The following is a 14,363-nucleotide window of genomic DNA, read 5'->3' on the forward strand; positions in this document are numbered from 1 at the left end:
TTTCTAGAAATTTTATACTATTTCTGGAACACTTAATTAATAACATATACCCACACAAATATAACCCAAGGAACTGTTAAATGTCATTTTCATTTGACAATGTTTCCCATATAATTTAACATACCAAATAAACCTGATTAGTTTAACATTTCTCAATAAGAACAGAGAATAAACCTTTGAGATTTTCCAGAGGCCATTTGGGAGATCTCAAAGTCAGTTTAAAGTCAAAGAGAATTTATTCAAAATTTGATTTTAGGAAGTTATAAAAAAAATCAAAAGGGTTTAACACTGATTAAACAGGATCACAGGTTACTGTGAAAAAATAGTTACTTATTTAATCAAAGTGACAATATAAAATTTCAAAGGCAAGTATAAGAATATTGAGTAATCACAGATCTGGTGAAGAATGTAAATCACAGGTACTTCTCCCAATAAGACACAGAATCTTTGTTTCCCAGGCAAGTTACATACAGGTAAAAAAAAAAAAAATCTTTTACAATAATCCATGAAAACTTTGTCCTTTTAACAGAGAGAGAAAATTAAATTCTAGTTTTGCATAGGCACACTATTGCTATTAAAGCTTATTTTTAAAAACCCTTATAATAAATTAATTCAATTTTCACCAGTTTGATCACACAAGATAAGAATCCCTCCCTTTTTCTTTCTCAATTCCCTTTCTCTCTCTTTTCCTAACTTTCTATACCCATGTAGGTTTTGTCCTTTATCCTCTTCTTTCATAGTCTAAAATAACCTCTAAATTAGGACAAAATTACTTTCCTTTTCCCTTAACAAAAATTCATCCTCATAAGTCATACTTTTCATGATCAAAAACACATCTTACTTTCCTTGTGTATTTGGCATATGTTTTTTACCCATATTATTTCTAGTAGTTTCATTTACATATATGGGCTAGAATTCTTAACCTTTAGTAATCTGAATTTCCAATATAAGTTAAGAAGTAAGCAATTGTGAACTGTCTGCCACATACTAACATTTTGTAATACATTAACAAATTTATGAATGTCATTTTATAATTTCTGGAGATAAATGCCTTTTCATAGTATAATTTTTTAATGTGGCAAAAAAAAAAAAAACATGTTATTAACAGACCCAAATAAGGAGCCAAAAGTAGATAAACCTATGTTTAGCATTTAATGTCTTAGTATTTTCTCCTATTTGGGAATGATCTAGATAGTCAATGAATATTCATCATTTAAGGTTAAAGTTACAGAAAATCTTTGGAAACTATTTTTAAGCAGATATATTTTATAAAACATCATTGTTACAAAGCTCATTTATAAACTTTTATCCCACTTACATCCATTTAATTCAAGTTCTTAATAATTGTGCTTGAATTAACATGAAAATTTCGTGAGACATTACAAATTAACCATCAGTCTAAGTTATTTTCCTTGTTGACAAACCAGATATGTTGAAAAAAATCACAGAAACAAAACTTTAAAAGTTAAACTTATGGCTTTTTTTCCGCAGTGTTGATGTATATTTAGTAAATTGCTTTTATTGTACATTTCGTTCTTAGGTTAAATTTACAATTTTATAACCTCAAACATCTAGTAGAGATAATGTAAACTTATTTGACTAGCCTTAATTTATATAAGTGCTTATATTTTCTTTAAGCCAGTTAAATAGAACTCTTTCATAAATTAGTTTTTAGAAATACCATTTGTAGGGAGAAAAATATCACACACATATATATAATGTACATACATAGACATGCATAAAAATACCGACAGATGCAAACAGAGACTTTATAGCTTTCATTTTTAAAAGTTAGCTACAATAACACAGGTACAATAATGCAAAACTTGCTAGCTTATAAAAGAATTGTTGGATCTAAATGGTGTATCTGGCAGATAAAAAAGTTACCCACTCAGATGGCTAAAGTTTTTTGCCATTATTTGCGGAGAACACTTTAACGGTTTTTATTTGTCTTTAATAGGTAATTTTATGGAGGCTGTGGACTAAATTTTGGTCAAGGGAGCCCATGGAAATACGAAGCAGTAGTTTGTCTTTTAAAAACCTTTTCCCTTTCCTGCATCCCGCCCCAGTCTCAGGAGTTGCTTTAGCCAACGGTTATCTTCTTGGATGCTTACATTTCAAAGACATGATAAAGTTAATATTTCCAAAGGACTGAGATAGTAGGGTTCATCAAAGAAGGAACTCGGGGACATATTTTCCTATTATCAGAAACCTAGCGCAATAACTACTTAAGTTTTTCTTTCTTTAAGGGTGTGAGTCCAGTGAATTTCTTTTTCAGTAGAGGCACAAAATATAGGAAGTCCTGGACCTCGTGGGGCCTTACAGAGTAAAGGACAATAAATCAAGCCTTTCTGTATATTTTCTGGAACTTTGTCAAAGTTATTTCCTGGCTATCCGAATTTATGCAAGTTTTACACATGCTTCAATATCATTTGCTGTTTTTGACATTTGTTTTAAGCCTGATCTCCACCTCTTAATCTTATTTAGGAAGTGTTTTGTTTTGTTTTGTTTTGTTTTCTCACACTAGCCAAGGCAATCTTCTGTATCTATTTCTCTCTTTTTTTCTTCCTTCTTTTCTCCCTTCTTTCCTTTTCTTTTTTCTTTTTTCTTTCCTTTCCTTTCCTTTTTTCTTTTCTTTTCTTTTCTTCTTTTCTTTTCTTTCTTGTCTTTCTTCCCTCCTTTCCTTCTTTTTTTTAATCCAATCTTCTCATAGGTACCAAAAGGACATTTGTTTAGGATAAGAGCTCTTTTAAAAATCTTCTTAGATGTGAAAGTCTAGATCTTCAAAGTTATACCTATTTCAATTTTGACTCCAAACCAATAAGCCTTTTTATGGCCTAACCATGGACACAAGAGTTATCCTCAAAGTGTGCAAAAGATGCAGCCTTCTCAAGATGCAGAGCTGGTCCAAAGATGGCCTAGAAAAGCAAAGACCTTCATTGTCACAAGTGATAAGAAACTTCTAACAAGATGAGACACCTCAAATCACAGACCCATTAATTCGTGTTATCAGAAAGGTGATATTGAGATTGAAATTTTTCCAGCACAAGCAAGGCAATAAAGGTGGAGGTGACAAAAGCCTCTTATATACTAGGACTCTTTATTAAAACAATCTCTGCTGAAAGCTGGCACAGTTGGACAAAGAGAATGCTGCTTGTCACCACACATCTTAAGCTCCTAGCCAGCTGGCTAGCTGCCTGATTCAAGTTTGATATCCTGTGTCCACCTACCCAGCCCCACCAAGTGGCAGAAACCAGAGAATATTCTCGCTGGTCACAAAACCAAATTTTTGGTATATAAAATAAAACGAATAGAGATTCTCGTCTTATGGTTTTCATCTTTATAACAAATGACACAAAAGACAGAGACAAAAGAAAGCATGATTCTGGGATGCTCAGAATCAATAACCTGTGGGTACCCAAAACCAAATTTACAAGAGTCACAATTCAAATCTACTTTTACAAATGTTTTTCTTCTGCCATTATGAATTTGGAAAGGAAAAGACAAGGAGCAATTTTTATTTTCCTCTCTTGACTCAGGTTGGCCACCCCTTTGAGTCCGTAACAGGGACAGCAACCGCTTCGGAGACCGGTCCGGTCTTAGATCTCAGGGCCACTCCCTGAGATCTCTCTGAGGCTTCCAAATGTTGTAGCCGCCAGCCCACGATAGACACACGGACCACCAGAAACCAGTGAGTTATAGGAAACGCACTCTTTATTCAGCCAGCTGGGTCTGCCAGGGGTACGCAGACCCCAAATTAAGCAGCCCCGAAATGTAGAGGTACAGGGTTTTTAAGCCCTAAACCCCATTCTTCATACTGTTTGAACATACACATCTATTTTTCTTCTTTTTACTAACTGTCTACCCACAGGTCGGTTGTGCAAGCGGGGGTACAGAAGCAGAAAGCTTATTGTTAGAATGTTATGTTCCCATGGGCGATAGCCAAGCAGTAATTTTCCAGCCAGCACAATCCCATATCTCAACTGCAGTATTTAGGAAGAGTGAAGCGTTCCAGCCATTTACTGTCTTATCCTCATTGCCAGAACTGTAAAAGAGGAAAAATATATTTGTCCTTGTACTCTTTTAGGATTTTCAGCTGGGGCTCTGTAACAAAAACAGATCAACAAGAGAAGAAAAAACACGTTTATTAACACACACATCTCACGTATACTTGGGAGAAATGCAGGATTGAGTAACTCAAAGAGGAAACTAGAACTTGGGCTTACATAGCATCTTAACCAAGAATGACCCGTTTTTAGAGGAACAATACAAAAAATAGTCCTAGGCTTCCAAGGGCAGCAAACTGTGGGAAGCTAAATATTTAGGAGACTAATAGAAGATAATAGCTAGTCAGTAAAGTTTGTTATGTAGAGTCGTCTGCTGCCGTCTAGAGACTGATAAGCATCTAAGATTGTAGGTGGTTATAACTTTATGTTATAACATTATGTACAAATTTATGTTATGCTTTCAGACAAATAGAGCAGAGAAATATTCGTAGATCTGCTTCTTCTCAATTGCCTTCAGCTCAAAATAATCCTTATGGCAAAAGGGCAGATTTTCAAGTGGCGTATTCTGCTATTCTTCTGTAGATTTGATATAACGTTCCCCCACTTTATAATAACCCCTTATAGTCTAACATGGAAATCTGAGGTAAGGCATTGTTGAAAAGGAGTTGGGAATTGTTCACATGAGGCTTATTTATAAATAAAATATTTATCTAAGTAACAAAAGAAGTTAGAGTAGAAATCTGGCTGAGCAACATGGTGTTGTGCTACATACCTATTAAAACGACAGGCAATGTGCCATGTTCTTTTGTGGAAAGTATATATAAAATGATTTTTAGTGAAAAAGATGAAGACAACATAGTGAATGCACACAAAACAACTTAAGGAAAATAAATGTTAATCCAAGATCAGAGTTCATTTTCAGTTGTGAAAAATGTCCATTTTTTTTTCTTTACAGTTGCTAAAGTTAATAAGAAAATAGTTCTTGTTTTGAAAACATTGCTAATCCCATTTCTTTCTAAGCCAGGTCTTTTAAAAATGTCTATTTTCCTGCAGGTTAATTCTTAGGACATCAGAACATCTTTCTTCAAACAAAAAAGACCTTTCAAAGTCAGTGGACCAAAAAAATAGCTTCTGTTTTCCACATATCTCAAAGGGTGGAGCCTCCAAACCACTAGGAGAAGGAGGAAGTTAAAAGATGTTAAATAGTGGGGACCCTACCATTCTCAGCCTAGAGGTCTGGCTTCCCAGTCAACATGAAGGCTCTCCTTATTCTGGGGCTTCTCCTCCTTTCTGTAACCATCCAGGGCAAGGTCTATGAAAGGTGCGAGTTTGCCAGAACTCTGAAAAGACATGGAATGGATGGCTTCAAGGGAGTGAGCCTGGCAAACTGTAAGTTAACTTTTCTTCATACTTCCAAATAGTCAGGTAGGTGTGGATACTAATAGAGGATGGATAATAAGAAAAGGGCTTTGCGTGAATGGACCTTTTTAAAAAATTTGATGGTTTGTGTACTTACAATGGTTAAAAACATCAACTTGTTTCTTTAGAATCACATATACCAGATGAAGGAATGAGGACATGGGAGAGCAAATTCTATACCATTGAAAATAAACCAGGACCCATTGTACTCTTCTAATGCCACTAAATTTACCAGTTGCCTCAGACTTGGTGGCACATATAGCTGACATTCAAGCACCTGGGGTATCTCTGTCAAGTCTTTGGCACTTGACTCTGGCCATTTCCTGTTTGGAACTTCGGTTCTCCGAGCCTAGAGTAATGCAGTAATTTCCTCTTTTTGAATTCCCCTGCATGACATGGGGTTTTAAACAGCAAAGTTTTTTTTTTTTAAATTATGTTGAAATCTCCATACAAGGCAGTAGGAACCTATTTCCCCTCAATCACTGTTTATGTAAGGATCCCTGAAGTGCAGCATGAAATGACATTTTATTATTCTTACTGTAGTTGATTAACTGTTTTCATTTTCTTCCACACAATCCAAGATGTGTCCCTGCAAAAGTTACTTTATATTTTAGTCCATATTTGTTCATGTAATCACTGTATTTTCCAGATTGAGTTCAAATATTTTCCCTTAAAAACTATTTCTGAATGAATGAGTAAAAGGTTGGATGGATGCATGAATGGATGGATGGATGGATGGATGGATGGATGGACGGACGGACGGATGGATAGATGAATTAGTCTTTCCTGTTCTATAACTCTTGCTTTCCAGATTCTAATTTGATATCCAAATTCACCTTTAGGTATCAGAAGAAAATGACTTTCTCCAAGAAAATCTTTGTTTCTCCTAATAAAAAGCCTTTTTCCATCAGCCTAGGTATCTACCGTTAATTACAAAATCCAATCAACAACTCTGTTGATTTTTCTATTCTAGGCTGAATCTTGCCTGAGGGATAGGAGCAAGGGAAGGATAATAGCAATGGAATATTTTAATTTAGAATATTAATATTTTAAAAAGTATGTTATCTTCCTTCACTAGTATTACAAATGATTTGCTAACAAAAAGATTCTCTTAAAGACCCTTTAACACAAAGTGTTAAAATATTTAACGGTAAAATACATCTTTATATTTATAAAGTAAGTCATTAGTAAAATAGAATTAGCTGAATAGAACTGATTATGGTATGCAGTACTAAGTCATGTGTTGTTGCTATTTACTACTAAAATTAAGTTCTTTTCAGGGGTGTGTTTGGCCAAATGGGAAAGTAGTTACAACACACGAGCTACCAACTACAATCCTGGAGACAAAAGCACTGATTACGGAATATTTCAGATCAATAGCCACTACTGGTGTAATGACGGCAAAACTCCACGAGCAGTTAATGGCTGTCATGTATCCTGCAAGGGTAAGACAAAACATTTGAGTGATAACACAGGATCCATCTGGTTATACTTACAAGAATAGAGATTAAATACAAATGAAAAGTTTTGAGGGTTCATCAGGGACCGAGAAAAAATCTATCTCAACTTCTAGAAACTCTTCATTATCCTCCTCATAATTTCTTAAGGAAGAAATTAAGGAGCTGGTATCATAAAAGGTTGCTATTTTCTAATACATAAAAGTTTTGGAATGATCTATTAATTTATATAAAAGGACTTACTGATGCTTTGTCAAGAAAAATGCCCATTCTCCACACTTACTTGGGGAAGTTTAGGCATCATTTGGTTGTGTGGTCCTTTTTTAAAAAATTGTTTTTACTGTTTATTATGAAGTGTTTAATATATAGAAAATTAAAGATATTGGTATAATAAACAACCATATGCCCATCACATACAGTTGTTAACATTTTTTTATATTTATTTTTTTATGTATACATATATATTTTTTGTTGAGTGATTTCAAAGTGAATTAGAAACATTATGACATTTCATTTCTAAATTCTTTAGTTTGTATCTCCAAAAAGTACAGTTCCTATATAATCATTGTCATCTAACAAGTTAATTAATAAATTTGTTTAATCAAGGTTAAAGAAATGTTCTATTAAACTGAGGTAAAAATAGAAATAACCTGTGGAAACTTTAGTGCATAAAATATTGAAGAAGTATGTAAAATTAATGTTGTTGAATTTTTAAATGTTAAAATTTTTAATAGAGAAGATTAGTCTTAGAATAAAATATGTTTTATATTCAGTTAATTTATCTTTAAAAATATTTTGTAGCATATAATAATCTGTGGTCATTGAATAAAAATTCTTATAACAAGAGACTTATGACCACTGGTAACTTTTGGCATATATTCTTCTAGAATATATTGTCCATCACATATGTGAATGTAAAGCTGTATCATGCACATATGTACCCATGTACAAACATGTAAACAATGTATGTTTTAATAAAAATTCAATTGTAGTATATATACTGCTTTACAATCTGCTCTTTATTACACAAAATTATTTCTATGTTAACAAATACCAATCTTCATAATTTGTAAAGGGTACAAATAGAATTCCACTGTATAAATATTCCTAATTTATTGATTCAACTCTTACTGTTAAGCACTTAGGCTGTTTCCATTTTCCGATTTCATTAATTGCAATGAAACGCCCTGTGCATATATCTTTCAGTGCATTTCTTATTATTTCTTTAGAGAAAGCTTCTAGTAGTAGAATTGCTGATTAAAAATTGTTAGGCCAGTTCCTCTTTTTTTTTTTTTTTAATAATGCCTAGTGTGACGAAATCCTTCTGTCACATTAGTTAATAATTCCAGAGCTTCCAATGACTTTGGTAAACAAGACACAGAATGCTTTGTTTCATGCCAAGTGGGATGGAATGAAGAAAAGTTATTCCTCTAATATTCAGATTCATGGACTCATGGAAAATAATTTTAGTGTCCTTTTCTCAGTCTAAGAGAATAAAACTGGCTTAACCTAAACTTAAAATGAAATTTCTGTGGAAGTTGTTTTCATTCTTCACCACTTGTTTTACAGCTTTGATGAATGATGACATTACTCAAGCCATAGCATGTGCAAAGACGGTGGTCAGTGATAGACAAGGCATCAGAGCATGGTATGTTTTAAGCATTAAAGGGGAAAGCTATTTAATCCTACTGTCATGAAAGAAGTAAGGGATGATTTTCAAAGACCAAAGTGTGCTACTGAGAACTGAAAGTTGCAGCTTTCGACTTAGGCCAAACAATGCATCACTTAGAAATAATCTACTTTAACTAATTCAGAAGCTTCCTCTTTTACTCAATTAATTTTAAGGAATTTCTAGAATTTTTAAGATTCTCCACACTCTACCAGTTCCTTGTCATATCAAAGTGGAATGCACTTTGCAGTGGCTGTTGGGAAATGCATATGACTCAACATTTATGTTCAGCATTCTATGCTTTAGAAAGGGCTTTGGGAAGAAGTGAAATATTTGGCGTACATATCTTAATTTAATAAATAGCAATACCTGGATCTATCAATAGCCTATATTTATAAAATATTTTGTTCTTCCAAAGGATTCAAAGTATATATATATATGACAGTGAAGATAAGAAGATATGCTTTAACCTTATCACCATTTGTTTCACCTTTCCCTACAGGGTGGCATGGAGAAATCATTGTCAAAACAGAGATCTCACTCAGTATACCCAAGGTTGTGGAGTGTAACTGGAACTTTCCTTCTTCAGCTCATTTTGTCACTTTTTCATATTAAGGGAGTAGTAGTTGAGTGAAAGTTTACACTACCATTCTTTCAAGCAAATAATGATTTTACAGAAGCAGGAGCAAAATATGGTCTTTCTTCTAAGAGACTAAATGTTTTCTAATGTGTTTATTATATTAAGCCTACAACCTTTTTCATTTGGCTAATAGAACTAATGCTGGTGAAAATTTATCTAAAATCTTGATTATCAGATACATCTCCAGTAAATTTAGTTCTTAATCAAAGAGATAACCCAGACTTCATCTTGAATGATACAAGTGCTCCTCAATATTTGATAAATATGTAAGAAAAGACTACTTTAAAACACATTGATCTTAGGCAAAATCCCAGCTGTGTAGGTGTCTGATGTCTTCATCTTTCAGTCATCTCCAAAAACAGTAAAAGATAACCACTCTTTGTTGGGCAATATAAAATTTGCAAAGGAGCAGAATGCCAAATGGCTAAAAATGGAGATCGATTGAATTAAGAATTTTGTTTTCATAAAGTGTGACCTTTGGTTTAAGTGTTTTCCTAGAAATGTTGCTTTTATACAGCTTTAAAAATAAACTCACAATTTATATGCCAATCTATTCTAAAGAACCTTTTAAAGAACTCTTATGCATCTTGCTGATCATGAAGGAATATTAAGAAGGATAAGATGAGCTGTCACTGTTTTTTAATTTTATTAGCTTAAATTCATGCATTATGACTAAATCTGGAGGCAGATGAATTTGCAAGTATTGAAATAATTACTAATTAATCACCAGTGTGAAATTATCATGTCGTAAAGAAATAAACATTATTATTAAAGGCTTTGCGATTCATACCTTGTCTTTCTTTGTTTAGACCGATCTAGTGTCTCTGAAGAAACAAATATGTATTTGAAAAAAAATGATTTGGCACTCTTAATATTTCCTTATATCCTTACCAGTGCTGTAAAAAAAATCCACAAGCATGCTGACAGATCACACATTAAGTTCATAAACTTAAGTTCATATCTCAAGTGGGCCCTCAAGTCTGCCATTGTAGTCACTTCTCTGCAATTTTATTTCTCCTCCTCAGAACACAGGCCCGACCACTCACTTTCTACCCCTCTTTGCTCTCAGTAGATGACCTGGCCTCATATTACACTGAGAATAGAAGCTGCCTCATATGAAATTCTCCCCTCTTCATCATCATAACAGCAGTCACACCTTCCTTTTGGTCCATTTTCCCTTCCTTCCCCACTATTTCTGAGATGAGGGACCTCTGCTCCTGCAAATGGCAGTGTATACACATGCAGTCTTGGTCGCATCCCTCTCACTTCAAGTTAGGCTGAGTGTTTCTTGTATCCTTAGTTTCTCCCTCTTTGTTGAATCATCCCTGCCATTGCACAAACTTCCCTAGAAATCTCCCATTTTACAAGAACTCTCCATTGATCCTACATAACTCTCTACCTACTACATCATTCTCTGCTCCCTTTTACAGCAATACTTCTGGGATTAGATATGTATCCTCACCAATTCCACGTCCTCACCTCCCATTCTCTTTTCACCCTTCTGAATCTGGCTGCTGTCCTTACTCTGCTAACACTGTTCCTCAGTGACTTCTCCCATGACCCCTTGTGGCCAATTCCAGTGATCACTTGTTCTCTGTTCATCTTACTTGATCTCTCCACAGCATCTGGCAAACCACTTCATATTTTTAAAAAACTTTTTCTCCTTCAGCTTCTCCTCATTTAAGTCCTGCCTTACTGATTGCTCCTTCTCGGTCCTTCTTGGCTGGCTCTTTTTCTGCTATTTAATTTCTAACTGTGGGAGTGCCCAAGGGCTCAATCCTATAACCATTTGAAAGACTACATATTTTACTTATTTTTTTATTTGTCTCTTCTTGGTGAAATATAACTTCCAGAAGACTTTTTCCCACTTTTTGAAGATGTCAAAATAATCTAAATCTTTCCCAAAATTTGCAAGTACAGTACAGAGTCCTTTTGTTTTTTTCTAAATAGCTTCATAGTAAATTGTCAACATGGTGTCCAGTGGCCCTGAATCATTAACTGTGTAATTCCTAAATTTCAAAGCATCATTCAAATCAGGAACTTAACATTGATACATTACTGCTATCTAATCATCAACAGATCTCATTTGGTTTTATCAACTGTGCCCATATGTTCTTCGTAATAAGATCTAATTCAGAATCATGAGTTGTATTTAGTTGTCTTTTTTTTTTTTTTTTTTTTTAGTTTTCTTCAATCTGGATCATTTCTTCAGTTTTTTTTTCTTGACTTCTATGACTCTAACACTTTTAAAAACCACAGACCTGTTATGTTGTAAAATGTTCAAAGGTTTTTCTGAAGTTTTCTTGGTTAGGTTAGGTTATGCCTCTTTGGCAGAATACCACAAAAGCGATGCTGTGCTCTTCTCACTGCATCCTCTCAGGTGGCATGCAGTTTTGAAATGTTCTGTATGACCAATGATGTTCACCCTGATCACCTGATAACTAAATAGAGCTGGCTGAAGAGAGAAAGCAATGTTTATTGGAGATTTTCATTAGTGTTTTTGATAAAATATTATTTCTTACCTATAGCTGTTATTTCAGTAGAATCAAGTTCTCCAAACGAATTTCTACTCTTATTCTGCGAATGAGATAAAAATCAATATCAATGTTTGATCATTTTTAAAAGAAACTCAATTTCTATGTTGCTTAGTTTCAACTCCAGGATATTATTTGACATGTAGAATGATATTCCAGATGAAAACTGAGCTCCTAATGTGGCACTAATTACAACTAAACCCTAGGAGCACATTTCTTGCACTTCTATTTAGCAGACTCATTTAAAATATATTTTCTTAGAAGTTGCTACAAGGAATTACTAAAAATTATCATCAACAGTGACTAATATCTTTCATAGACAATGTTTTTCAATTAAAAGCATGTCTGTTATGCAAATTATCTTTTTAAATTGTTTTTAATTTTAACAAGTTTAAAAATTCTTAATATTTACAGAGTAAACAGTTTTACAAGGTTTGTTATGAAAAGTATATCTCCCCATATTGCCCCCTTCCCATGCAACCAGTTTCTACTATTTTAGCTTAATATTAATATTTCTATATTTACTTCCATGCTTTTAAATATTAGGTTTATATTGCTCTTTCTTAATTTTTCTTGGATTTTATTATATTGATTTCTCGCTACAGAAATTAAGGATTAAGCTCCATTTTCTCCTTCCTCATCTCCATTAAACATGGTACTCTTCCCCAAAGCCCATTTTCCCAATGTAATTATTTTATTTCTAGTGTATATTATTTTTTAATATGCACTACAAGTTAAATCAATACTACATAGTCATATATAAAATTACTTTCTTCTCTTATACAAAATTTTATTTGCCCTAGGGCTAATAATTGCATAATTCTTAAATGTGCTGTTTTCTGTGTATTTGTCATTATTTCAATTCCCAAACTCTAGGTCCAATATTTAAATCTTCTCTCAAGTCTTCAGATGCAGCTAGAATTTTGTCAATTTCATCTTTCTAAAGCAGTAATTCCCAAAGATTTCTGATCAACTCTAATTGGGACTGGTGGCTGTCCATACCTAATCCATAGCTATCGTCCCGTGCTCTTTCAACATTACCTTGGGTTTCTCTTCTTTTTCCTTCATATTTGAAATTTACTATGTTTCCTGTATTTCATAATTTCCTCCTTCTCGGTTTATTCTCTTATTTTGGTGGATCACACATCCAGAATCTTCCTACAGAAGGGTGCATGAGAGGGTTTGTTTGTTTGTTTGTTTTGAGACTCAACATGTCTGAAATTGTCTTTATTCTATTCATATACTTTCTTGATAGTTGACTGGGTATGGAATACTAAGTTGGAATTAATTTTCCTTCAGAATTTAAGGAACACCGTTGCTCCCTAGATTCCAATGTTGCTATTGAGCAATCTGAAGCCATTCTGAGATTTAAGTCTTTATAACTTGGAAATATGTGAGATCATCTCTTTATCTCCAATGTTGTGAAAGCGAGGATGGGCTTTGATATGGATCTGTCTTCTTTGTTCTGGGTGCTTGGTAGGATCTTCCAGTTTGGAAGCTAACATCCTTAAGTACTGGAAAACTTACTTGAATCATTTATTGATGATTTCTTTCCTTCTATTTTTGTTGTTGTTGTTCACTCCGGAATTTTTAGACTAGTCCTCTGATGTAGTTATGGACTGACTTGTGTCCCTGCAAAATTTATTTGCTGAAGCCCTTCAAAGAGGTAATTTAGAGTAAATGATGTTGTAGGGGTGGGGTCCTAATCCAATAGGACTGGAGTTCTTGTAAAAAGAGGAAGAGACACCAGGGATGAGTGCACACAGAGAAAAGGCCATGTGAGAATGAAGTGAGAAGGCAATCATCTGCTGCCCAAGAAAGAGGCCTCAGAAGAAACCAAACCTGACAACACCTTCATCTTGGACTTCTAGCCTCTACAACTGTGAAAAAAATAAATTTCTGTCATTTAAGCCACTCAGCCTGTGGTATTTTGTTACGGCAGACCTAGCTAATACAGATGTTCTTATCACTGTCTTTTGCTCTACTTTCTGGGAGATTTCTTTGATAATATTGTTCAATCCTTTTATTGAGGTTTTCATTTCTGATATATTTTTAATTTCCACAGAACTTTGTTCTCTTAATGTTCCTTTTTTTGTTTTGTATCACATTTACGATCTTATTTTATGTCAATATAGTAATAATAATAATTTGGGCTTGTTTTTTGTTAGTTTATCTGTTTCCTCTAATCTACTATTTTGTTTGTTTATCCTAGATTATATTTTTGATATTAAAAGCATTTGTTATTTGGTAATCCTTGGTTATCTATTTAAATTTTGGAGCAGGAAAGTAAAAAATTATTTGAAGTTTTGAGGGCCTATGTGGATTTGACTACGTGTACTTGGCTGAAGAATGATCCAGTTGGGTCCAGTTTCACGGGGATTATTAGATTTCTCTAATAAGAATGAGAGGGTTGGTGTCATAGTTGGAGATTTGAGAAAACTAAGGAAAAGTTGAAAATCTAGTTTTAAATAGAACTCCTAGCCAGCACCTAAGTCTTGAATTAAATTGAAGACCATTAATTCGGTCCTGCAGTAAATCTGCACAGCAGGTAGAACCACAGAAGGGCAATGGTGGAGAGGAGATTTGTGTCCAGTTATTCACCTGAATGCCAAACTAAGTAGAAAAGGAAGAGTAGGA

At 33.9% G+C, this 14,363-nt stretch overlaps 1 protein-coding gene and 1 long non-coding RNA gene across 2 annotated transcripts; one reads left to right on the plus strand and one right to left on the minus strand.

Annotated features, from left to right (window-relative positions):
* Positions 1-2,617: 2,617 nt before the first annotated feature.
* Positions 2,618-11,342, minus strand: LOC120605051 (uncharacterized). Its single transcript, XR_005653498.1, has 2 exons — positions 10,655-11,342; positions 2,618-2,918 (listed from the first exon to the last, which is right to left on the minus strand). It is a non-coding gene; the product is annotated as an uncharacterized LOC120605051 (long non-coding RNA).
* LYZ (lysozyme) lies at positions 5,211-9,968 on the plus strand. The gene is made up of 4 exons (XM_039865974.1): positions 5,211-5,396; positions 6,707-6,871; positions 8,453-8,531; positions 9,055-9,968. The coding sequence occupies exons 1-4, from the start codon at positions 5,261-5,263 to the stop codon at positions 9,119-9,121; spliced, it is 447 nt and encodes a 148-aa protein (XP_039721908.1). The 5' UTR covers positions 5,211-5,260; the 3' UTR covers positions 9,122-9,968.
* Positions 11,343-14,363: the final 3,021 nt, after the last annotated feature.

This window comes from Pteropus medius, unplaced genomic scaffold (assembly GCF_902729225.1).
Source record: "Pteropus medius unplaced genomic scaffold, Ma_sr-lr_union100, whole genome shotgun sequence".
Lineage (NCBI taxonomy): Eukaryota > Metazoa > Chordata > Mammalia > Chiroptera > Pteropodidae > Pteropus > Pteropus medius.

What these genes read in the sequence shown, in the direction of transcription:
- LYZ (XM_039865974.1), top strand. Translation starts at nt 5,261, where the DNA reads ATGAAGGCTCTCCTTATTCTGGGGCTTCTCCTCCTTTCTGTAACCATC. An exon ending in GGGAGTGAGCCTGGCAAACT is followed by an intron (nt 5,397 to 6,706) that starts GTAAGTTAACTT and finishes AGTTCTTTTCAG; the next exon opens with GGGTGTGTTTGGCCAAATGG. An exon ending in AGACAAGGCATCAGAGCATG is followed by an intron (nt 8,532 to 9,054) that starts GTATGTTTTAAG and finishes CTTTCCCTACAG; the next exon opens with GGTGGCATGGAGAAATCATT.